The sequence below is a fragment of the Mus pahari genome, chromosome X (assembly GCF_900095145.1).
Source record: "Mus pahari chromosome X, PAHARI_EIJ_v1.1, whole genome shotgun sequence".
NCBI lineage: Eukaryota > Metazoa > Chordata > Mammalia > Rodentia > Muridae > Mus > Mus pahari.
Genome location: NC_034613.1, coordinates 73,366,733 through 73,393,923, shown reverse-complemented (window position 1 = coordinate 73,393,923; position 27,191 = coordinate 73,366,733). Strand labels below are relative to the sequence as shown.

Genomic DNA, 27,191 nt, shown 5'->3' with positions numbered 1-27,191 from the left:
CTAGCATCTTTAACTGTCTCTTTGTCCACCTAGTCTATATATGTGGACTGGTATAATTTAGGCGTACCATGTTAATACTATTTTTAGAGATTTTTTTCATTCTTGTGCAAGATTGTGCCTCTTACGTGGAAGCCTTTGGAGTTGCCAGTAATTTGACATATAGCAATATTAGTACAAGGTTGAATGACTTGAAATAATACTCCTTCATTGCCTCCCAGTGCTGGATAGCTAGCATCTCAAAGGTTATAGTTAGGTGTGGGTTGAGGCTCTGGGCTTATCTGGCATTTCATCTGCTTTCAGCCTGATAAGGGCTTTTGGCAGAATTCAGTCCAGCTCCTTCTCATAGGAAGGGATTCTCTTTCTCTCTAGCTATCAGCTAGAGACCACTCTCAGGTTTTAGAGACCACCTATAGTGTCTAGTTCCTTTCCTTGTGGGGCTTCTCCAGCTTCCTCAAAGGATAAAGGGGAGGGAGAGTGCCCAGCAAGATAAGAGCAGTGGTCTTATGTCTCATGATCACACGTATCATTGTATAACTCTGCTGCCTTTAATTAGAAGCAAGTCACTGATTCCATTGTACCAGAGAATCACCAGAGAGCATGAATATTAGGAATTATGAAAGCTATGTCAATTAAGGAGCTGGATATATGCTACTGTTAATTATTTTTGGACTTTTATAATATATATTTTTGTGGGGGCTGTAGCCCAGTTTTAAAGGCGCATTCTTCTTTTCAAATTTTTAATAGATATTTTCTTCATTTACATTTCAAATGCTATCCTGAAAGTTCCCTGTACCCTCCCCCTGCCCTGCTCCCCTACCCACCCACTCCCATTTCTTGGCCCTGGCATTCCCTTGTGCTGGGTCATATAAAGTTTGCAAGACCAAGGGGCCTCTCTTCCCAATGATGGCCGATTAGGCCATCTTCTGCTACATATGCAGCTAGAGACACGAGCTCAGGGGGTACTGGTTAGTATATATTGTTGTTCCACCTACAGGGTTGCAGACCCCTTCACTATTGCATATGCCAGCAAGATTTTGCTGAAAGGACCCTGTCTCTTGTGAGGCTATGCCAGTGCCTGGCAAATACAGAAGTGGATGTTCACAGTCAGCTATTGGATGGAACACAGGGCCCCCAATGAAGGAGCTAGACAAAGTACCCAAGGAGCTGAAAGGTGCATTCTTTACAGGCATAAGGACCTGAGTTTGATTCTCAGAGCACAGGTGAGAAACAATTAAGCATTGTGATTTGTACTTGGCAGAGATAAGTGGATTTGTAGGGCTCCCTGGCCAGCAATCCCAGTCTTGTAACTGGTAAGCCTCAGACTCCAGTAACAGATCCTTTCCACAAATAACATCTGAGGGGAAGGGCTTGTGTGTTTGCGTGTATGTGTGTGTGTGTGTGTGTGTGTGTGTGTGTGTGTGTGTGTGTGTGCATTCATCTTGTCTTGTTATCATTTGATTTTTTTAATACCCTCTCATTTTCTATTGAAGCATGCAACTGTTGATGCTTATATGCTTCTGTGCACCATTACCAATGTCTTAAGTTTTCCAAAGTCTTAAAATTAAGAGTTAGAACTAGGTCTGATTTCTATTTGTAGATGATGCATTGAAAAATTGGAGCTTTGCATTTAGCATGCAATTTATAGTAACTTGATGAGTGGACATCTATGGTCCCTTCTGTATTCTTTTCCTGTCCAGCTTCAAAACATTCTATTCTATTCTATTCTATTCTATTCTATTTTTTCTCCTGCCTCTGAATTCAGATGACAACATGGCTTTTTAACTAACTCATTTTTCTGAATGTAATTATTTTTACTTATGTCCATGTGTGTTTGCGTGTGTATTTGCAGATGCTCAGAGACCAAAATAGGGCTCCTGTCAGATCACTTGGAGCTGGAGTTGAAGGTGGTTGTGAGCCACCTGATGTGGGGGCTGGAAACTGAACATGGGTCCTGGAGAACAGCACATGCTCTTAACCATCAACCATCTCTCCAACCCAAGCACGATTCTTTTTCTATTAAGAGATTTATCTCATTTTTATTAAATTCTTTAAAGTCTAAACCATACTATATATTATATACAGATACCAAACCTATACCTTGTTTCAGATACATATTTTAACTACTTTTTACTGTTGTTTTTTTCACTGTATTCCTTCAGTTAGAATAAAACGTTCCTTCTCTCCTGAAAACCAAGTCTTTCTTTACCGGATCGCTTTGAGCTCACATGGCACAGTGCAGGTGTGGAAGCCAGAGGACAGCTCCAAGAGTCACTTCTCTCCAATGTATGGCTTCTGTGGACTGGCTCAGGCTTGGGACCCAGTGCCTTTACTTACTGATCCATGTTGGAGCTTTGTGGCTTGGAGTTGTTAAAGCATTTGCTTTAATTGAAATAGTTCTCTACAGTAGTCACCTTGCACTCCAAACCTTGATTTTTACAGTCTGCTGGAGCTGTATTTCTTGACCTCTTTAGATGCTTTTACTGCTTGTTACTGGTTTTGTTTGCTTTTCAACAAGATCCCACGTACCCCAGGTTAGCTTCAAACTTACTATGGAGCTGAGAGAGTTTTAAATCTATTTTATTTTTTGAGACATGGTCTATCATTTTGTTCTATCCTAGAACTCACTCTATATACCAGGCTAGCCTCTAACTCAGAGATCTGCCTGCCTCTGACTCCCAAGTGCTGGGATTAAAGGTGTGTGCCCCCACCGCCTGGCAAGAGGACAGCTTTCTTTAAGAGTCAGTTCTCTTCTCCTGCCAAGTGAATCACATGGTTGCAGCTCTGGTTAGTAGGCTCTGTGGCAAGCTCCTTTACCTTGTAAGCCATCTCAGGACTCCAGAAAGCAGTCCTCTGACCTCCGCTCCTACACTGTAGCAGAGGTTTATGAACGCATGAACACAATAGTAATAATAATAATTTTCTTTGGTTTTTTCGAGACAGGGTTTCTCTGTATAGTCCTGGCTGCCCTGGAACTCACTTTGTAGACCAGGCCGGCCTCGAACTCAGAAATCCGCCTGCCTCTGCCTCCCGAGTGCTGGGCTTAAAGGTGTGCACCACAATAATAATAATTTTAAATTTATATTAGATGTTTAACTCAGTACAAAAAACAACACAATGAGTTTAATATTGATTACATATTTAAGATTACATTAATGTTTTGAATTAAATGCTTTAATTTTACCTGTTTGACTTTAATTTTATTTATTCTACCATTTACTAATTAATAAATCTACCATTAATAAAACATAAAGTTACTGTATAAAGAAAAACTGTTACTCTTTGTGGGGACATACAATGACTTCTCATAGAAACTGTTGGAGTATGTCAGTATATTCTGATTCACTTGCATTTTGGCAACTGATATCCAGAAGGGACAATTTGGGTGGTTGATTTGTTTTGTTAGTTTTACTTTTTTAACCTTTATTTTTATTTTATGGCTATGGGTATTTTGCCTGCCTATATGTCTGCAGTGCCTAGGGAGGCCAAAAGCCGGCATTGGGTCACCTGGGAGTGGGGTTCAGTTGGTTGTAAGCTGCCCTCTGAATGCTGAGAATTGAGCCTGGACCCCCTGGGCAGCCAGAACTCAAACTCTGAGCCATCTCTCCAGCCTTTGTTTCTTTCTTTGTTTGTTTTTAATTTAAGGAAGGCTCTCATGTAGCTCAAGCTCTAACTCACTAAGTGGCCTAGGATGGCCTTGAACTCTAGTTCCTTCTCTCCCCATCTCCCCATCTAGAATTATTGATGTGCAACTCGATTACCAGTGAGACAAATTAAAATCCATGTAATTGACCTGGGGACATGTTTCTACACTTAATAAAATCTGATATTTGGTATAGAATGACTCAACAGAAGTAGTTTTGTGAATGGAACTTCAGCATAATATATTAGAATCCTTAATTATTGTTTTTGATATATGTTTGCCTTTAGGATCTGTTTGGTTTGTTTGTCTACTTTTTGTGGGACTGGAGATTGAACCCAGGACCTTAAACATGCCAGACAAGCTCCCTGACATAGCTAAACCCCTGGTCTAGTGTATTTTTATAATTGTTTTACTGAGCTATAGTCTATGTACCAAAACAGCTTTTTATTTTTTTTTCCTTTTCTGTGATGCTGGGAATGGAAACGTGGATCTAGTGTACCCTAGGAAAACACTCTACCATCAAGCTACAACTCTAGTCCCAAATTTATCTTTGTTGTGTGTACAACTCTATGGTTTCTGTTATAGTCTTTTTTTTTGCAAACAACAACATATTAACTTCAGTATGCTTCATAACCCCAAAGCAAAACCCCATTTATAGCTCTACCTCACGCTATCCTACCCTGACCCGTTCAGACCTGAGCAGCCATTAGTCTACTTCCTTTTCCTATGGATTTCCTGATTGTGGGCATTCCATACATGCAATCATAGTATATGCTAGTGAGAATTAAAGATCAGTGAAGCTAGTGTTTGTGTTTAGTGAGAACCTTGACATGGAATTTTGGTGTTTTTTTTTTTTTTTTTTTGGAGTAAAAGGTTTCAAGTTCAATAGTCACACTCCCTCCAAGTACAAAAAAGCAGTTACAGTCTAACTGAACAGATGCTTATGTGCAAAGTTATGGGGAACTGGGACATCATATAAAAAGTTAAGTTAAAGGGGATTTTATTGTTTTGAGGGTGTGGCTTTTCCTTGGTTACCTGAACTCAGCAAAGAAATGGTTATTTGATGAAGTATCAACACCTGATCCACAGTAAAAACAGACAAATTCTAATTTTTTTGGGGGGGGGGGTTCGAGACAGGGTTTCTCTGTGTAGCCCTGGCTGTCCTGGAACTCACTTTGTAGACCAGACTGGCCTCGAACTCAGAAATCCGCCTGCCTCTGCCTTACGTCTTAAACTTTTCTTTTAAGTTTTTGATTTTTTTTAATCCTGAAAAGTAGACAGTAAAACAGGTCCTGGAAGAATTTACAACCAACTGTGTGAGAGTCTGGGAAGCCAAGGGGCTAAACAGCAGATTAGGGAGGGGCAGACAGGCAAGAGTCCTCCCCATCACTGTGACCTCACTGGGTAACCGAGGGGGAGGCTTCTTTAATTAAAGAGGCAGGGAGAGCAGGAAGTGGAGAGGACAAAGACAAAAGAAAAAGGTCACTGTTGCCTGTTTGAATCCAGAGAGAAAAATGTCTGGCCTGTATGAAGATAGAAGCCCCTCTGGAAGAAGTGGGCTTGAGAGAGAGGCAGCCCTGGAATAACTCTGTCCCCAGCACCACAGGACTCAGAGGAAAGAAGGAACCAAGGCAGGTGCTAGTAGAAGAGCCTGCAAGAGCCTCTGAAGGCTCCAGCACCTTCTACTGTGTGCTTGTGCCCCTCTGTGTGCTGCCCCAGTAGCCTCCATGGTCGTAGTTCTGTAGTATGGCGGCCACTGGCTCTGGTTCTGATAGTACTGGCTCCAGGGCTGGGCACCCTGCTGAAACTGGTTATAACTGGGCTGAAGGTAGGTCTGGGCAGTGGGGGGGGGGGTAAGGGACAGGATTGTAGGGGCCTGTACTGGCTAGTTTTGTGTCAACTTGACAAAGGCTGGAGTTATCACAGAACAGGAGCTTTAGTTGAGGAAATGCCTACATGAGATCCAGCAATAAGGTATTTTGTCAATTAGTGATCAAGGGGGAAAGGCCCCTTGTGGGTGGGACCATCCCTGGGCTGGTAGTCTTGGGTTTATAAGAGAGCAGGCTGAGCAAGCCAGAGGAAGCAAGCCAGTAAAGAACATCCCTCCATGGCCTCTGCATCAGCTCCTGCTCCCTGACCTGCTTGAGTTCCAGTCCTGACTTCCTTGGTGATGAACAGCAGTATGGAAATGTAAACTGAATAAACCCTTTCCTCCCCAACTTGCTTCTTGGTCATGATGCTTGTGCAGGAATAGAAACCCTGACTAAGACAGGGCCATAGCTCTCATAGTTGTAGGCAGGTGGTGGCAGAGGTGGAGGTGGTGGGGCTGTGTAGTCCTGGGTGTAGCCTCCTTGGTTGTAGGGCGGCTGGCTATAACTAGGCTGTGGAGGGCTGTAGCTGCTCACTGTAGGGCTGCTGGTATTGGCGATGGAGCCAGGGGTGTTGCGGTTTTTGTTGTAGCTGCTGGCTCCTAGAGGGTTCTGAGCAGGGCTATAGCTAGGTGGTGGCGGTGGTTGCTCTGGTGGTGGTTGTGGTGACGGTGGCTGTTGTGGTGGTGGCTGTTGCTGAGGAACCCAGTTATAGCTGCCTCAGTTGTTGGAGTTGTTATCCCGGTTGGTGTTACCCCAGCGGTTTTGGCTGTAGTCACCACCTCCGCTGCGGTCGAAACCTCCTTAGTAGTTGCCACTCCACCACCGCTACCACCACCACCTTCCCAGTTCTGGAAGCCTCCTTGATTGCCTCCAGGAGGGCCTCGGTTTTGACATGTATTCTTAATAGTAAGAGTCATGATAGTTAGTTTAGATAAGTATTGTAATAGTAACCATCATTCTGAAGGTTAAAAATGGAGCTCAGAAAGCCTATATAATTTATCTGAAATCAGATAGCAATTAAGCAATGAAACTTGAACACAGATATGACTACAATTATATGTTTTCACCCTTAATTCTCCCTCCCAAAGCCCTGGAGATTGTCTGGGTGTGGGAGGGATACTAGGGATCTAACCCAATGCCTCCTTATCCCTGTGACATATGAATAATTACTTGTATCTTTGCTGGGTTTATGGGCTTTTTTTTTTCTGTGCTATTAGATATATAAAACATACTTAAATTTTGAGTGTGGCTCATTGCAGTAGCCTTGTGGATGATGTAAGTTTTGTAATAGGTGACGCTTATGCTTAAGTACCAAATTGTACAAAGATCAAGCTGCTTAAAAGATGGGTGGCCATCTATTGGGATATTTTCAAGGGTATGCAGCAGTATTCACTTCTTTCCCCTATCCATAAGATGCTCTAGGTAAAATTTTTCACATTACAAGACATGGTTTTCATGTTTGTAGGGAATCCCCAAATTGAATCTCTTGAATGTTTTCTACTTAGAATTACCATACATAGAGAAGACCCTTTCTAGTGGCAACACACATTCTATCTTTGATTTATTTTTTCCCTGCAGGGTTCCGTAGCTATAGCTGGTGCTGTAATCCGCTGGCTAAGAGACAACCTTGGAATTATTAAGTCCTCTGAGGAAATTGGTGAGTATGTTTTAGTAAAGAATTAAGCTGTCTAAAGATAGCCAGGCATTCTGGTGTGTGCCTTTAATCCCAATACTCAGAAGGCAGAGGTAGGATCTCTGTGAATTCCAAACCAGCCTAGTATACATAGCAAATTCCAGGCTATCCACAGCTATATAGAGAGACTCAGTTTCAGAAGAAAAAAAGTATAGAAGAATGAAAAATGTTAATATTTTGTCCCTGCAATCTGTCAATATTAACTTTGCCACTAACTTGATCTATGAATTATGTGGACCCTTCTTATAAATTTGATTTGTCCAGAAAAGACTGTTTTATGAAGATTTATTACACAATCAGTGGACAAAATTTGTAGTAGTTATTAACAAACTGGTAAAATCAGGCATAAAAATTGCCGATGCGTAAAATTGAACACCAGAGAGTGCCTGAATCTGTAGGTAAAGCAGTGTAGTTACATGTTATCTGATGAGAAAGAGCTTTAACTTCTGGATTACAGTGAACATTAAAACTCTGGTACTTATAAATTAAGTATTAATATGGCTGTATTCAGCCTGTGGGTAATTACTTTGAGCTCAGCTATTTACATTTTCATCTACTTGTTTAACTTTGCCCAAAGGTAAGACAACCATAAATGCATTTCTGAGGAGAGGCTACCTCGTCTCCTAGTCAAGACACTTAAAAATCATGGAACTAGAACTGGGGAGATAGTTCAATAGGCAAAATGCTTAAAATGCAAGTGCAAGGATCCGAGTTTGGTCCTTGGAACTACATAAACAAAAACAAAAACAAAAACGAAAAACAAAACAAGCTTGCTGGCATCGAAAGCTAACCCCAAAGCTGGAAAGTTGCAGCGCATTAGTCTTGCCTCTGTGGCGTGTTTGAGGCCAGTGAGAGACATTGTCTTAATAAAGAAAATGGACATCTCCCGAGGAACAACACCCAAGGCTGACTCCTGGCCCTTAAATGTGTGCACCTTCACCACATAAACACATACAACCCACATCCAACACACATATACATGGAAATAAACTAAACTGGCTAAAGGAAATGGATCCAGGTCCTTGGTTTCTTGAGTTCAGTTTAATTTGTGTGTGTGGGGGTGTTCAGTGTAGGGGAAATGTTCTTGTTGATCTTAACATTCTACTGTAATTAGTAACCATTTGATGCTAATGAACTAGACATCAAAAATTCTGATCTAAATTTGAAAGTCTGTATTTATTTAACAAATTAAGAAATCGGTTGATTTTCTTTTTTCTTTCTCCTTTTTAATACTAGAAAAACTTGCTAAAGAAGTAGGTACTTCTTATGGCTGCTACTTTGTTCCAGCATTTTCAGGGTTATATGCACCTTATTGGGAGCCCAGTGCAAGAGGGTAAGTATTTCTGTTGTTACAAGTAATTTACTGCCTATTTTAAAACAGCCAGAAAAAAAAAGAATATTGAATGTTCCTTTTACAAAGATAAGATAAATGCATGGGGTGGCAGATATCACATTATATACATCTCTCCAAACATCATACAACACGACAGTAATATATACAGCTATTATTTATTAATTGAAAAGTAAATGATGATAAAAGACATGAAAATAGAAGGGAGCTAGTTGAGAAGAGAAGGGCGATTATTATGAGTGAGATAGTAATGAGTTGAATATGTTCAAAAGCATTATGTAGATATATGAAAATGTTATAATGAATCTCAGGATTAACTAATAAATGCTAATGAAAATTAAGAACAATAATGAAAAAGGAAGAGTATTGACAATATGTATATGTTAGGGGGGTCTTGATTACTTACTAAAATAGTTAATAACTAAGTTATCATTTTCTATTTTTACCTGTACATTGTAGACCAAAGTACTAACATCTAAATGAATGTGGTTTGATTTTGTGTTAATATCATGTGTCCTGTTAAATCACAGATACTTCTACTTGTGGATGGAGGGCTATGGGCTATAAGGACATTCTGAACTACTCAATGGATGTATCCAATTCTCCTTCCTGCTTACATTTCTGCCTATTGAATTCACTTTTTACATATTTGGGAGATACTATCAATGGCTTAATCTCAGCACTGGGATGTGGCAGAGTGATAGGCATCTCTGCACCCATAGATAAGTTTAGCTCTCAGTCCTCATCAGAAAAGAGGAAGTTAATACAGAGAGACTCACAAATTGGCCAGAGTAGAGAAAATAAATGTCAGTAAAGTGCTTCATTGTAAATGGGATCCCTATCCAAAGGGCCCAGGACCATCACAATAGAGGACAAAAACATTGTAGGAGCCAGAGGCTGGGGAAGAAAAAGAAATCCATGGCCTATTTATATTATTCTAGTCTGAAAAATCTTTCTGTGTCTTGTTAGGATCATCTGTGGACTCACTCAGTTCACCAATAAATGTCATATCGCTTTTGCTGCATTAGAAGCTGTTTGTTTCCAAACACGAGAGGTAAGGAACATAGGCCTACTTTTTTGTGCTTTGATCCATTCTTATCACTCGTAAATTAAATATTAATTATATATTTATGCCTGAAATTTATCAAGTAGCTAAATTCCCAATTGAAAAAATGTAGCCTGCAAAAACACTACTCGAAATACCAGTGTGCCCCCTCTCCCCTACCAACTGTCATTATCTTAGCACCAACATTTATTACCAACCACTGGGAATTCTATGTTAGAGAGAAGACTTCTAGTAGAATAGTACATGTTAGGCAAAGGAAAGAACACAAACACAAGCCTCAAGACAGGAAATGAAGGTGCCAAATAGAATTGCTTAGCTGGCTGAATAGTAGGGTGAATACGGAAGTGCGAGTCCAGAAAAGGTTGATTGCAGTCAGATTAAGGAGGGCTTTGGAGAGCAGAGTAAGATGTCTCTATGTCACTCTTTGGGCTGTGAGAAATACTTCCCGGTTTGTGTAAGAAGGGCTGTGCCATTTTTAGGCATGATACTGTGACGTCGTTTCATGATGCTAATTGCATTTGCTTTGTTTAAGATTTTGGATGCCATGAATCGCGACTGTGGAATTCCACTCAGTCATTTACAGGTAGATGGAGGAATGACCAGCAATAAAATTCTTATGCAGCTACAAGCAGACATTCTGTATATTCCAGTAGGTTAGTAATCCTTCGCTCCTTTAAACCTCAGAACTACTAATGTTGGTTCGGGAAGGACGGATCCTTCAGGCATATATAATGATACACTTGTTGACATAGCTCTCTTCTCTCAGTAAAACCATCCATGCCGGAAACAACTGCGCTAGGCGCTGCCATGGCGGCTGGGGCTGCAGAGGGGGTTGGTGTGTGGAGTCTTGAACCTGAGGATTTGTCAGCTGTCACAGTGGAGCGGTTCGAACCTCAGATCAATGCTGAAGGTACAGTTAAAGAACAGAACTCTCAATGGAATACAATGAAAATGGCCTTCAAGTGTGGGAGGGGGATTTCTACCCTTTGATTCATCTACAAGTTATGGAACAAAATCGTTTGGCTGCTAAACAGGCATGCTTGAGTAGAATGGGTCCCATCTGTACTGTTCAGGAGAATGGTGCTTCCACCTTGTCAATCAGCTTGTCAGCCTAGGGTTTTGTTGCTGTTTGTTTGTTTGTTTGTTTGTTTTAAGTGAGAAGGGAGAGCCAGATGTGGTGGCACTCACCTTTAATCCTAGCACTGGGGAGGCAGAGGCAGGCAGATCTCTTGTGAGATCCAGGCTAGCCTTGTCTATATAGCAAGGTCTAGACCAGCCAGGGCTACACAGTAAAACATTGTCTCAGAAAAAAAGAAACTCTAAAAAATATAAAGTGAGAAAGGGGATACACTCACTTAAATAGTCCTATGCAGGATTCTGCATCTGTAATGGGGCAGCATCATTGTTCACCTTTGCGTACATTTTTTAAAGAATTATTTATTTATTTTATGTAATTGAGTACATTGTAGCTGTATTCAGACACCAAAAGAGGGCATCAGATCCCATTACAGATGGTTGTGAGCCACCATGTGGTTGCTGGGAATTGAACTCAGGACCTCTGGCAGAACAGTCCTAACTGTTGAGACATCTCTCCAGCATATTTTTTATATTATAGATTTTCACTTTAAAAATCCCATTTAAGATATTGGTGATGGGGCAGTTATGAATTGAACCTTGCAAGCAACCAGTATTTGCTAATTCCTTCAGTTTTGGGTTTTTCACATTATACTTCACCTCTCTGCCTATGTCAGCCCTTCCTCCCACCCCTACCTTCATCCCCCCAAAAAGATAAGAAAACAAATCAAACAGGATTTTCATTTTGGAATCACTGCCACTTTCTTGTGAATTTTCCCATAGCAGGTAGCCTGACTCCCAATCTCCCCAAGCCTCATGCTAAATTTCTATTACAAATGATTCCAAAGCATTCCCTCCCCCCACTCACTGCCAGTCACCACCAGGTGCATATTCCCAAGTCTGTGTTCCAGTAAAGCCTCACTTTGGTTAAATGTGTGCACGGGTTTGTTAGAAGTGCTGAGTAATCTGTCATAAGTATTGAACGTTAAGCATCTCATACATGTGTTACTCCCAATTCTAATTTCAGAAAGTGAAATCCGTTACTCCACATGGAAGAAAGCTGTGATGAAGTCAATTGGTTGGGTTACAACTCAGTCTCCAGAAAGTGGTAAATTGTTTTTCATTGGCTACTCTTGACCATTTGTATTTATTAGAGACCTTTTTCTTAGTGTGTTAGTTTATTCAAGTGTATGGCTGTTTATACTGAGCCAGGCTGCTCTGAAGGAGAGCATTATGCTATATGTAAAGTTTCTTGCATGTTGAAAACACTTCAGAGTTCTAGACATCAAGTAGAATTTACAGGTTCCTATGTGTACTTCCACTCCAGCCTGCCATATCACTCCTTATTGATTTATTCCTGGCATATCAATGAATAACTAAATTTTCCAAAAGTAAAATTATTTCTGGTTCTTTCTTAATGAAAAAAAAATCAACTAGACTCTTAATTTTCCCTCTCCTTGATTATGTCTACCTTTTTGGGAGGCTTTTTTCATCAGTAGAAGCAATTGAGGGGTGTATTAACTTCCACATCTGATTCCAGACACTTACAGAAAGGACTCAGGCTAAGTAAACCATGATGCAATATACATTCCTATGAAACCAGACAGGAGGAAGTAAACTAAATCTAGTAAGTCGGAAGTTTTATTATTGAGAAATGCCATTAGCAGAAGATAAAGAACTATTTTAGCTTTAAAATCACTTAGGCAGCAAAGTATTCAGGTTTAGCAAACTATTCAGGTTTAAATAGCTTCAGGCTGCACACGGTATGATAGTCCTTATCAAAATTCAAGATATGGAGCAGATTGAATAGCACACTTTATTGAGGAAGGGTTTATGAGTGAAGTATTACCCGGCTTCCAAGCCTACATGGTTAATCCCTGTGGCTTCTACTTCACTGTGAGCTACAGTTTTAGCCCTGGCTGTTCCTAATTAGAATTGGATCTTTAGTCTCCCAAATAAATTTAATATGCTTTTGGTTTGAGCCTGGGCTTCTTCTTTCTCCTTTCTTTCTTTTTTTCTTTTTTTAATATTCGTTTGCTGAGTCTCATGCATAACACAGGCTCAGCCACCTTTTTCTAAGATGGTAGATTAGCTTATTTTTGCTATGACTGTAGTTTTGGGACCCTTAACAATTACATTTCTCAGTCATAAGTACTACTTTTGTAGCACACTCCTGGGTTCTGTGTGAACTATAACAAATATGGACTTCGATTTCTTTGCTTATTCCCCTAAATCAATGCAATGTGAAGTTGGCTCTATGATTTCTTAGACTAGCTGATTCTTTTGTTAATGAAACAACCAGCCTGGCTTCTTCCCTTCTTCCCCACATGTAATACATATTTTCTCTTCGCTATCTCTTAAAGATATGCTAACTTCAAATTGTCACAAAAGCAATTGATCATTTTCCATTTATATTCCCTACTTACAATGAATCTGTAACACTTGAAAAAATGGTAAAAGAAAACTAAAATTGAATCTATTATTATTATTATTATTATTACTATTATAGTTTCATTTTTTCTTTCCTTGTTTGTATGTGGTCTCATCTAGTGCAAGCTGGCCAGGAACCTATTTTGTAAAAGTTTGAATTTCTGGTCTTGTTGCCTCCATCTCTGCTGGGATTACAGATTGTACCAGTATGTCCAACTTTCAATGTTTATTTTCTTTATTTTATTTTATTTTATTTTATTTTATTTTATTTTTTTGCCACCAGCATCAATAGTAAAGGTAATGTCATTTGTTTGGAGTTGTAATTTGTTTTCAGTCCTAAAGATTGAACCCAGTGTCACACACATAAGGCAGTATCCCAGTCCTCCCTTGGTTCTTTTTATATTTTTTTATTCATTTTTAAAATTAGCTTACACCGTAATGGGTTTCTTTATCTCCAGCCATCTTTACTTTTTATCTTGAGTAGGGCTTCATTCAATTGCTCAGGATGCCCTGGAACTCACTCTGTAGTCCAGCCAGTCCTTGAACTTCCTGGTTGCCCTGATCCAGACTCTCAAGAAGCCAGTATTAAGGTCTATACTGCTAGATTCACCTCTTAATTTTATTCTTGTTGAAGTTAGACCAGCCATTAAGCATATTTAATAGTTTTAGGGAAACATTGAAATGTATAGTGTCTAATAGGATCTCTAAGGTGTACAATTAACTCAGAATAATATTTAAGGTTTTGCTAACTATATTACTTTAAACAGTATAAACTATATAATGGCAGCTTACATTCTGTGTAAGCTATGTGATGATAACAATACAGACAGAGCCCTAACCTAAGAAAACCAAAAAGATATTAGAATTGTTGCCTTGAAACTCACTCTCTTTAATTTAATTTATGGAAAAGATATTGTATCACTTAATTTCCCAAGGTGTTTGTTAGTACTGAAACAAACATATTATTTGGTTTATAAATGTATTTGAGTGCATTGTAAACAAATTTAAAATATATTAAATATGATTGATTATATAGCTAATAATATGAATTATATAATAATGTTAATATGCTAATATTACAGATGAGAGTAGGTCTATTATAATGACTTGGCTTTGGATTTACAACATATCAAACACTTTGAAAGTAGTTCAAATTGGTTTGAATATATTGCACAACTATATAAGTGTGCATGAAATATAAATTCATTACATATTAATATATGAATACCTATGTACCATATATGTGTAACTATCCCACTGGAAAAGAAATAGCTTCATCAAATGGGTACCACCTAATTGAAAGGAGTTCCACACATCTTCCTTTTTGTCATTATTTTTTTATTTTCTTCTTTTGAAACACAGTCTCATATAGTTTAGGATTATTTCATTCACTATGTAGTAAAGGGTTACCATGAACTTCTGGAAATTCTGCCTCCATCTCCTTTTTGAGATTTGTGCATGCTAGGCAAGCATTCTACATCCCTAGCCACAATCACACCAGCACTCACTGGAGGGGCATCAGAAAAATTAGCTGTTGTAAGTTAGAACTAATGGCTTTCTTTAAGAGAACTAGACATTTGCGTTCCTAAAATCAAACAAAATTGTGATCTCTACAAATATGGGTATACAAAGGTTTATCTTTCACTTAAAAAAAAGTAACAGTAACAGAGTAAGGAAAATGGTTTCTTGAACTCTTTATTGAAAATCCAGTTCCTAAGGGGAAAAAGAAATACATGGTGAGAGAAAGAAAGTCCTTTTTATAAAATAGAAACAACTATCTTCAGACCACATAGCATAAAATATGCCCAGGATAATCTGTATCTGGCATATTTGAATGATACCCTGTAGAATGACCGTATTTTTGTAGCACTTGGGAATTACCTTATATTCTAGAGTCTGGAAGTGTAGCTAGAAAGCCCCAGGTTTAATCTTTAACGCCCCCAAATATGCTAAGTAGTTTAGATACACCGTGTGTAGAGGAGTGTGTCTGTGCATGCACATGTATGTTTATAGGTCAGATGACAACTTTGCAGTTAATTTTTCTCTTTCCAGCTCTACATGGGTTCTAGGAATCCAACTCTGGTTGCCAGATTTGCACAGAAAGTACTTTTACTCACTGAACCATTTTGCCAGCCCATCAGTACATAATACTTACATTTAAGGGAAGAATATGTGCAATGCATATGCTTAGTCACAAATATAATCATGTTCTCTAGTAATCAATAAAATTTAGTTTTATTATATCGTTTTGTTTCAGCAGTACTTCCGTACTTATTTCATTATACACCACAGTCTGTTTTGCACACAAGACCAAATCAGTGTTTAAAACAAAATGACCTGAGTGTTGGAAAGGGACATAGAGGGAGAAGGGAGTGCTAATAGAGTAGGAGGGAGATTAGAGAGTTTATAGTGATTGAATAGGTTGTTAAAGATTAGAGTGATGGAAATGCACTTCATATATGCATGGACTTGTCAAAGAACACATTTAGTAAAAATTACATGTACAAAGAGTTTTAAACTCATCTAAAGTAGATTAATAAAACCTTTTGAATATATTCTTGGGTGAATTACATTGCTCATTTACTATCACTGGGAGAAGAATCTAGAAAGCCCAAACCAATAGCCTCCCAAAAAGCTCTCCATAGGCTCTCTTTGGCTTTGCCAGTGAAAAGCTGATGTTGGGTTCTGTGTGTTATGCTCTTGGCTACCTCTAGCATGCTATCTGTATTGTATATTAACTTTCAGAAGCCTTGATATTGATTATATTTTTGATTTGAAGTAATAACTCTTTGCCAGCTTTGATGAATATGCTATTTTTATAACTTGTTTTGCTATCATGTGATTCTTAACATAAATATTGTAATTATGTGTCTCTCTTTTGGTTTGCTTGACTGGAATTCCCTTCTACTTGGATGACCACAGGTGACCCTAGTATCTTCTGTAGTCTGCCTTTGGGCTTTTTTATAGTGAGTAGCATGGTAATGTTAATCGGAGCAAGGTACATCTCAGGTTAGTTACTCTTTAAATTAGACAACTTGTATTAGTTAGCTTTAATGTGTTTAATTTATAACTCAGCAGAAAACTTATAGTGTTTTTATTCTTCCTATGTTTGAAAACCCAGAAAAATCAGTTAAAGGCTCAATTAGTTATATTGGTTCATCTTTGGGGACAGTTAGAATTAAGGACTATGTCTTTGCTTAAGCATTTTCAAAAGTTTTACCAGATGACTTCTTTGAAGATCTACATGCTGCCATCAGCTGCAACAGGAACCAAAACCAAAAAGTACAAATGCTAATTTTTAACTGAAAGGAATTTCAGAATGACTGATGAAAGTTAAAGTGTGATTATGACATTAACCACCTTGGTTTTAAATGTGTATGATTTTTGAGACTTCTAAATATTTTCTCAATGTCTTACTAGATCCATTCTTGAAAGAGGTTTTGGTCAGAACTTATGAGCTGAGTTTCTGTAAAACTCTAAAACTCAGTCACATTTCTTTTAGTGAAAAGAATACATTTTTGTGAAGTCTTTTAAATTATTCATTAAATAAATTCAGGTTGAAATAAAATGGAAATATCCTCTGCACAATAGCTTCTATTGAATATTCATGTGATAATGACTCGGCATGTTATGAAATGCATAGCACCACCAGTACTAGTTTAAACATAATTGCCGTTTTGGAAACTACTTCTGACGATTCTTCAGTTTTTCTTCCGATTTTTACCTTAAGTGGAAAGTATTGGTTTCTTGTTGCATAGTTTCCATGAAAGTGAAACATGCTTTTATTTTTCAAGCTTTATATTTAGAGGAAAAACGAGAATAGTTTTTATATTTAATATGATGTCTGACCTTGGTTTAAGATTTAAAATTTTAAGTTCAATCATATAAGGGATATCTGCTTATGGAAAGCTGACAAGCCTTTCTTTATGTTGGCATTGTCAGTTTGATGTCATCTATAAATATGAAACAAAGATTTTATCACCAGAACATGGGGTTATATTTTAAGTAATAAAAATGGAATTATTTGCATGAGAATTTAAAGTTAGATTGTAATACCTTTTCCTGTATTCTTCATATTCAATTATACTCAGGATAAAATAGTTTAATCACCTAAGTTAGACTATATTACCTTTTCCTGTATTCTTAAGCAGCATACTCAGGATAAAAATTTTAATCACCTACTTCTGTACTAACAACACCTTATTTTGGTATTGATGCTAATATGCTAAAGGCTATGTCTACAAAAACATAACAGAATTACTAGATTTTTGTTCTTTTTCTGTTGCTAAGAAATGTTTAACAGAAAATTCAACATTGCCATGAGAACTTTAGTGTTACAACAATAAACACTGTTTTAGAAAATGTTCTATTGCTTTCTTATTATCCTGAGTATTTCTGCTATATGATGATGACCTAGAAAAGATAAGGGGAAGATAATAGCTGAAAACCTTGATTGATTTGGTTTTGTGTTTCTCCTTTGATACTATGATAGCATGCAAAGTCCCCAGCACTATGGAAACGGAGACATCTAGTGTGGCTCTAAGTTAAGTGATATAGTGAATTTCAAAACTACTAGGCTTCCTTTCAAGTCACCATCTTTAGGCTTTCTTTTTGGTGACATCTACTGAGATTCAATAGTAGTAGCCATTGTTTGCCTTTATTGAGAGTGGTAATATTTGCTAATTTGGAAGTCGGCCCAGTTACATTTGTTGCTCCTTAACTATATGGAGCATTATATGTAAATAATGGAATTTGCTATATAGAAAGTATAGAATTTGTAGCTTAAAATAATTGAATAGTCTTTATTGTTTTAACTCCTGAAATGCATATATGCCTTATTGACTTATGTTTTTTTGTCCCCTTTTAGGTATCCCATAAATAATATCACCTCACGGATTTCCAAGATGCAAGCTTTTTAATGTGATATGAAAATCTGACTATTCTGTCTCATAATATAATGATGCTATTCATAGACTCTGATTTTTTTCATAAGCCACTGGCTGCATGATCCTCCAAGCAGACATATGACTTAAAATAAAGAAAATGCAGCAGAAAGAATCCTCCAGAAACTTTTTTTTTAACATTGACAGTTAAGATTGGGTCAGTCACCTTTGGGGCTGACCCCTGCCTCCACTGTCATGATGTCCTACACTATTCCCATTAAGGTCTAGGGTGATTTTGTATTCTGTCTATTGAAATGTGCCATCCAGTATATTCAGATGCTAGTGAGTTACACATGTTTGAGGAAGGGGTTGTTATTAACCTCTTCAAAATGAGTGGCTTCTTGCTTGTTTGCTTTTAACTTCTCAAACCTCTTCTTTTCTATATATTAGAAGGCCACAACATTACTGGATATTTCAATGGAAACATCTAAAGAATTATTGGATAATGGTTTGCTATTCTTGTTGCTTAAATATTTTCTGTACAGTGTTTGCCAAAATTGAACCTTGTCAGGTGTTTTACACTGTTCCACTAACTGCCATGGCTTTCTGTCTCGATCTTACAGGATACACTTTCTTTTCTGCTTTTTTTTTTTTCATTTCTCCTTTTTATATTTTTATTCTGTATGTATAACATACATGCCTATATATTTTATATGCTGAGAGTAGCCCATTTATAAATTAAGAGCACATTATATTCAGTAAGTTATAAGAGGGCTGGTCTTAAGTGGACTACTATGTATATAAATTTGGGGGGCAAGCTGTATACATTTTTGGGCAACGGTTATGCATATTATTTACCAGAAGAAAATTTTCTTATAAAATCAAACATTTAAAACTTAAGTATGTATTCAGTCAATTAAAATGTACTATATTGTAATTTCAACTATATTTCTTATACTCTACCATTTCATTATCTCAGCTGGAAGAAAAGTAACTGTGGCATGTAACAGTAAATACTCTTCTCAAACATGATTCTAGTCCAAATAAAATTTTTCCTTTGAATTGATGTTTTCCATATTTGAGCTCCTATTGAAGAATTGTCAAATTCAAAAGCTAAAAGTGGAAAAATATATGTGAATAAAGCCAATAATGCCTTTTAAATGTTATTACCCATTAATAAGATGTTCTTATTTTCTGGTATGATAGAAAATTATTTCTACTTAATGTCATAACTGACAAAAACAACTATCATTACAAATGCCTCACGGTATAACCAATAACTTCTCAAATATTTAGAATTATTGGTTATAACTCATTAACCTAGCTTCCTAACATCAATTTAAAAATATATTTGTTTTATAGTAAAAAAATAAGAAAATGATACTTTCTAAAAAAATAAGAAAATGATACTTTCTAATTATTTTGTTTTATCATTTTGGAATGGAAAATATTGATATATTAATAGAAAAAGTTTTATTTGGAATTAATGATAGATTGTATTTCCTGTTCTGAATATGCTGCTCCTAATGATTGAATCTGCTGGGTTTTACTGATACAGCTGCCACGTAAGTGGCATAAATATAGAAAGGTACTGTGAAATTGTTATGGCAGTGATACTTTCAAACTCAGTTATATCTCTACAAAGGCAGGTTGAGTTCATTGTAAATAATTGTGTAAATCACTGTTCTAGTAATTTTAAAATAACATTAATTTTTCTACAAAATGCGAGATTTATAAATGTTTGAAATTGTACCTATTGATAATTAATGGTAAGTTTACTTACAATAAATGTACCCCTTATTTCTTCTTTGCATTTCTCATTTCCAGATGAAAGTTTGGTTATCAGAGATGTTTCAGCAGACACAAAAGCCACTTTTCAGTACTTGGTCACATGCACTAACAAGCCAATTAGCCGCAGAAGTGGTTTCTGGAATAATAAACACCTTATTTATTCTGTTAGAACAGAGTAGACAGTTGCTACCTCAGCATTTTCAGAAAACACATTTTCAAGGCTAAAGGCCATCATCAGTAGAGTCTCCCCTTACTGAGACCTCCTTATCTCTAGGTTTCATCCTTTGCCTCAGCTTCTGTCTAGCTGGGTTAGTCACTGAGGTCTGGAACACTGTTGCTCTTTCATACTAATGCCAACATCACCACATTTTGTTCTCCAGTTGATCTGTAAAATCAATAATGCATTAATGCTTCTTTATTAATATCCTTTGTTTTGTTTTTTTTTTTTTTTGAGACAGTGTCTCACTATGTAGGCCTGATTGTCCTGGAACTCACTATGTATACCAAGCTGGCCTTGAATTCATAGAGATCTGCCTGCCTCTGTCTCTTCCAACTGCTGGGAATAAAGACATATGCCACCATGCACAGACCATCAAGTCTTTTTAAAATTTTCTAGTGGAGTATTAAAATTAAGTAGCTTTTATATTTTCTTTGTGTCTCTGTCTTTCTGTCTCTGTATCTTCCCCACACCCCGTGTTCTCAGTTAGGGTTTCATTGCTATGAAGAGATACCATAACCAAGACAACTCTTACAGTCTCACAGGCAACTAGAAGTCGGGTCTCTTCCATACTGGGAGAAGCCTGAGCATAGGACCTCAAAGCCAACCCCCACCATGGCACACTTCCTCCATCAAGGCCACATCTACTCCAACAATGCCACACCTCCTAATAGTGCCACTTCCTGGGCCAAGCATATTCAGACTACCACTGTGTGTGTGTGTTATGTGTGTGTGTGTGAGAGAGAGAGAGAGAGAGAGAATGAGAATATGTTTGAGTGGTCTTCTAATGTAGCCCATACTCAGGTGATCCCCCTGCTTCAGCCTCCTAAGCGCACCACTATATCAGTCTTTATTCTCCATTACTAAACATGATAAATATTATTAGGTTTTAACTGTTACATAATTCATTCACAAGTGAATTTTGTTAATATAAAATATTTAAATCACCAAAACACATATGAAAAAGAAATTGGATGAATAAAATATAATACAATCACAAGAAAATGTGTAGCTTTGGAAGAAAATGAGGACAGTCTAGAAACAAGTGGAAACATTTAGAATGTGTAGAAAAACAAGTTGCAGATTCCTGGATATGTGTGCCACCTTTCTTTTAAATAAAAGGTACCATGAAACATGTAACTTATGAACAAGTAAGGGTTTAGTTAAAAGCAGTATTTTAATATCTTTTGTGTTACTTAAAATTGCAAACACTTAGCACTTTAAGTACACATTAATGTATATAGGTTGCTTATGTTTATTTTAAACTAAGCCACTAATTTGAGGTTTATTTTAGTAAATACAAATATCAACTAAATTTTGGTTATTCCTTTTTAAAATTACGCTTGACTAGTAACTGGAGAGATAGCTTAGTGGTTAAGATCATGAACTGTTTTACAGAGGACCAAAGTTCACTTTCCCGACACCCACACTGAGCCAGCCACAAGTGCCTGTAACTCCAGCTCCAGGACATCTTATGTACTTTTACTGCCTCCACGGGATCTGCACCCACATGTACCATCCACACAACACAAAGTTAAAACTAAAGTATTATTACACGTTATTGAAAAAAAAAATATGCTTGTGTGATGGCCAACAAGCATAGACACCAACAAAATCAAATCACTAAAGCACATCAAATCCTGAACATGTCAAATACTGCAAACCCATATATAGTAAAATAGTGTAAGCCCCACACATTTATTAAGTATACCAAGCCAATTTGAAAATGCTATTCATTACAGCACTAAGCCATTGCCCTATTTTCCTTGTGTGTGTGTGTGTGTGTTTGGGTTAACATACAAAGAACAGGGTTTAATTGTCTCATTTGTCTTCTAGTTTGTCACTTCTTCCAAACATGAGCCTCCTTCTGCTTTTGTGTTACATATAATTTTGTCGCCTTCTCCTAGTTTCAAGTCCCACCTTTTAAAAGACTTCTCTGTCACTCCCAAAGAAAATAAAAAATAAATTACAGTGTATTAAATTGTATTTTCTCTTTAGTTAAATAATGTCATTCTCATGTGGCAAAAAAGTGACTTTGACAGCGTTATCTTTTTTATATCCATAAATAAATAAATGTTCTCTTGATAATCTAAAGAGCTACAAACAATACCTAACAACAGCAGTTTAACGTCTATTTTAGGAGAAAAGCATTAAAGGCCTCCTGCATTGTAAGTCTGATTTTCTGGTGTAAATAAGCAAGGTCACTACAATGTTAGCCTTTAGTAGAACAATGTAAATACCAATGAATGCATGTCTTAAATTTGATAGGACATAATAGAATGCAGTCATCAATTCAAATGTAACAAAAAAAAACCAAAATATTTTAGCCCATTATTTGGTAGTGAGAAATTAATGTTGTCAACTGCACAAATCAAGATCAGCAGAGTCTGAAGTTTAAGAAAAAGACATTCATTATGTCATAGTATTTGGCCTAACGATCTTTAGAATACTGTTTCCTTCTTGCTTAAAGAAATGTGATACAATCACCATCAATCTGCTATTGTAACTCATTTTAAGCTGATGTACCATGACTATCTTAGTTTATTGGGGTTTACAATTAGTCTTAGAGGTTGAGTTCATGGCCATCATTGCAGGTAGCAGGCAAGCATGGCACTGGAACAGTAGCTGAGAGCTTGCATCCTTATTATGTAAAAGTAGAAGGCAGAGAGATGTTGAAATGGAAGATTTTGAAACTTCAAAATCTGACCCCCCGGTGACATACCTCCTCTAACAAAGCTATACCTTCTAATTCTCCCCAAACAGTTTCACCTACTGGGGACCAAGAATTCAGCCAGCCTATTGGGCCATTTTCATTTAAATCACCACATCCTACTTCTTGGCTCCCATGGGCTTGTACAGTACATTTAGTTCAACTTCAAAAGTCCCCGTAGTCTACCTCAGTGTCAACACAATTTCAGAGTCGAAAGTCTCTTTTAAGACTCAATGCCATCTCTTAATTATAACCCCTGTAAATTAAAAAAGCAAGTTACACACTTCCAACATACAATGGCACAGGATCTGCATCACTACTCCAAAAAGGTTGAAAGGGGACAGAGTGAAGAAATACGGAACCAAAGCAAGATTGGAACCCAGACGACTAAACTCCAAATCCTGAAGCTCCATGTCTGATATCAAAGAGCTTAGCTAGCCCTACTCTGCCAGCTTGGCTGACTGCAGCACACCTCTTTCTTTGGCTTGTTCTACTCTCTGCAGCTCTATGTGGCAGATAACCCAAAGAGCAGATATCTCCAACATCTTGGGGTCTCCAAAACAATCCATGCTTCACTTTCGACACGTCACACAATGATCCTTTTGGGCCCCAATGCAGGGATTACCCTGACTCCCAAGTTCATCTTTTTTGCTTGACCTGAAACCTGGCCCTCTCCTGGGATTGCATTTACCCAAGCTTTGATTGATTGGTGCTATTTAGGACCAGAAAGTCCCTAGAGCAGGAGGCAGAGAGAAAGCTAACTAGGGACAAGGGCTTTGAAACCTCAAAGCCCACTTCTATTGACAACCCCCTCATCCTTTCCAAACAGTTCCAATGAGTGGGGTACAAGCATTCAAGTATATGAGCCTATGGGGCCATTCTCATCCAACTCATCACAGTGATCTTATGGTATATGTGTGTCCTATCTTTCTATTAAAAACAGACAAGGATAAAAATGTAGCTCAGTGACAGGAAACTTGGCTAGAATACATGAAGCCCCGTGTTCACCAAGCAACACAAAAATATGCAAATAATTTGAAACTGCTGGAAAAAAATTTTCCCTTTTTTGAAGAAGGAAAGGTTTTGTTTGGGGTTTTGGCTTGTAATTACAAATTGCATTGTTTTGGGGAAGTCAAGGTAGGAACTAAAAGGAGTTAACCACACCGCATCCACTGTCAAGAGCAAAGAAAGAATAAGAGACTTTCTGGCTTGGTTAATGCTCCAGCTTTCTCTACTCTTAGACAGTGCAGGGCTCAGCCTATGAAATGCCCACATCAATCTGGGTCTTCCAACATGAATTAGCAAGACAAATGTCCATAGACTAACTTAGGCTAGACAATTTCTAGATTAAAACTCACTTTGAAGATCAAAACACAAGTGCTTATTTGTGCTGATCTTTTGGATACAGAATAAAATGATACTATGGCACCAAAAAGCAAGTTGAAAAACATAAGCATGCACACATGTACACATGTATATACACACACACACACACACACACATACGAACCATTTTAAATCTTAGTATGCACACTATCAATGCTTGTTAATATGCTAATTCCAAAATTAAAAACTCTAAACCAATCCAAGGCCATTGTACATGAATTTTTATAGAAACATTTATCATACTAGCTAGAAAGGAAGTAGCAGAAATGATCTAATCATTAAGGAGTCAATAAGCCAAAGTTATACACATGTAAAAAAGGAATATTCATCAAAAATGTTAAAAACATCTTGAGTCTTAAAATACTATGCAAAGTGAAAGAAGATAAGACAAAACTGCCATGTGTAGTGTGGCTGTCTGTATGGAACGTTCAGAATTGGCAAATGTGTAGAGACAGAATGTAGTTTTTTATTTAAATTTCTAAGTACTATATTTGTATCATTTCTATCTTTCCCTCTCTAACACCCCATGTGGTTCCAACTTCACTCATCCTCAAATTAATGACCTACTAACACCATTTAGTATTGATTATATGTGTGTATGATTTTAGGGATGAGAGCTTGGGATTAGATAACTTACCAAAATGGAATCTCATCTTAGCTGCCATTGCTTGCCTACAGTTCTTTGCCTAGAGGTAGGGCCTTGTGAGATTTTAACCATCCACATTGCCTTGTTGATTGGTGCTGTCATCATGCAGATACCAGATAAGCAGTCATATTGTTGAAATCACAGGGCTGCAACTTCCTGGTCACAAATAAAACACATTATCTAGCAGCAGGCTTCCAGGTCTTCTGTCTCTTAGGATTTTCTGCTTCCTGTTCTGGGATGTCCCCTGAGCTATTGGTTGCAGTGTATTTGTGCCAACTGGGAGTGGCCACCACAACTGCTTTAACAGTTGCAGGTGTCTGCGATAGTAACCATCAGCTGTTAAATCAAGTTCTTTTGATGAGGGGTGAGAACTACATTTATGGGTAAAAGGATAAATATTTAGAATGCAGTTAGAAATTAAATAGCTTTAGGAGAATGTCAGTAGTAGTTTTTCCTCTAAGGTCTATGCCCTTTCCAACTATGAGTAGCTGGCTAGGTTTATAGTACCAGGAAAGCCTTAATTTCTTTATTTTTTAATTTTTATTTTTCTCCCATATATTACATCCTGACTGCAGTTTCCCCTCTTTCTCCTCCCCTAGTCTCTCTCTGCCACCTCTCCTCTTCCCCAAACCCACCCCATTCCACCTCCCTTCAGAAAGGAGCAGGCTGGCCTCCCAGGGCAGACCTGAATTTCAATTAGAAAGATATTGGTCACCTCCAAAATAATAATGCCGCTATTATACCATTGGCAACATCTTGCCAAGCTAATCACTGCTGTGCTTCACAGACGTTATAGCTGGTGCTTGCGTTATACCTTCTTGGTACCATGGGAACTGGTCCACAGGACGAAAGTTTTCAGCTCAGTAGCAACTAGAGCCCTCCAAATCCTGTGCCCAGCGTGTGTTTAGTCTTCAGCAAATGGGTCTTACTTTCAAATAAGGCAATGGAAGGTGATCAAAGGCAATGATCACTCCATATATATTATATACTATATATTATATTATATTATATTATATTATATTATATTATAGGTATTATATGTATTTTAAGTAAGCTTATAAATAATGTATTTTCCTTTAGCTTTCTCAAACGTTCTTAGTGTACTTTAACTCTCTTTTCGCTTTCTCCCTTCCATTACCCTTCCTTTGTCCCTAGTGAAAGTACGCCCCACCATTTCCCCTTTCCCTACTTCATAGCAAGTATCCTACTATCACCTTCTCTAGGTAGAGTTCCTCTCCCATACCTCCCCGCAACCCCCACCCTGCAATGATTCATTTCTACTTTCCTGGCTTCTGCAGTTACTAAAAGTTCGTTATTCAAATAAAAAGGTTTAGAGTGGTTGGCATAATAAGAGAGGGCCTGCAATGTTTGTCTTTCTGGAACTGGTTTTCTCACTTACTATAATATTTATGCCAGTTAGAATGTGTAAGATCAAAAAATAACTGACAACAAATGCTGGCAAGGGGGTGGGAAAAGGGGACTCCCCCAGTCACTTGGTGGAATTAAACTGATGGAGCAATTTTGGAAATTAGTGTGGAACATTCTCAAAACAAAACAAAAACCGGAACAAAACAAAACTAAAACTAAAAATAGAACTGCCATATGACCCAACTGTAAGATGTCTTGGCATATGACCAAAAGACTTGATACCCTGCATCACTGATACTTGGGCAGCCATGTTCAGCACTCTGTTTGCAGTAGTAGGAAATGGAAACAACTTCAATGTCCTTCAGCTGATGAATGGCTACTGAAAATGGGACATATGCATAATGGCATACTATTCAGCTGTAAAGAAAAAAATGAAGTCTGTAGATTAAAGGATGGAAATAGAAAGTGGTTTTACTGATGGCCAGAATTGGGGAAGTGAGGCTTAATGGGTACAGGGCTTTTATTCTGAGACGATGAAAGCGGCCTGAAAAGTAGATGTAATGATTGCACAGCTCTATGGTGATATTAAAACCCGGTGGCACACTTAAAAGTTTGCATTTTATAGCTTGTGAATTAAATTAATTAAATGTAACTTACATCTTCAGAGGTCACGAATTAGTGGCCCAGATTCACCTCTGTGCTTGTTTAAAACAAAATTATTTTAAATTTGCATTTACATAAAAGAAACATAAAGGCCTAGTCTCTAATGGCCTGCAAGTTTGGGATCCCAGAAATAAAATTTATTACTCCTTGAAAAAAAATGAATGTTAATAAATGTTAGCTCTCTTTTTGCTGTACTGAAGAACTTTTTGTGGGGTTAGGAGAGGTGTTTAGCTGGCATACCCTGATCACAGTCCATCATTGAAGGGCAGAAATTCCAACTGGAGCTGAGGCAGGAACCCTGGAGGAACACTGGACAATGGGCAATGGTCTCTCTCTCTCTCTCTCTCTCTCTCTCTCTCTCTCTCTCTCTCTCTCTCTCTGTCTCTCTCCCCTTCCTCTCCTC

At 37.7% G+C, this 27,191-nt stretch overlaps 1 protein-coding gene across 6 annotated transcripts in view; it reads left to right on the top strand.

Moving 5' to 3' along the window:
* The window catches only part of Gk (glycerol kinase), a 73,828-nt gene extending 53,543 nt beyond the window's left edge, over positions 1-20,285 (top strand). For 3 of the 6 annotated variants that reach the window (XM_021188837.2, XM_029534020.1, XM_021188838.2), the window contains 8 exons: positions 7,090-7,168; positions 8,441-8,537; positions 9,525-9,609; positions 10,154-10,274; positions 10,388-10,531; positions 11,723-11,803; positions 16,048-16,134; positions 17,993-20,285. In XM_021188837.2, the coding sequence (XP_021044496.1) occupies positions 7,090-7,168; positions 8,441-8,537; positions 9,525-9,609; positions 10,154-10,274; positions 10,388-10,531; positions 11,723-11,803; positions 16,048-16,134; positions 17,993-18,003 (705 nt within the window). In that variant the 3' untranslated portion in view covers positions 18,004-20,285. The remainder of the gene's footprint in view (positions 1-7,089; positions 7,169-8,440; positions 8,538-9,524; positions 9,610-10,153; positions 10,275-10,387; positions 10,532-11,722; positions 11,804-16,047; positions 16,135-17,992) is intronic. The other 3 variants (XM_021188839.2, XM_029534022.1, XM_021188840.1) reach the window with 3 other exon arrangements.
* The last annotated feature ends 6,906 nt before the right edge of the window (positions 20,286-27,191 follow it).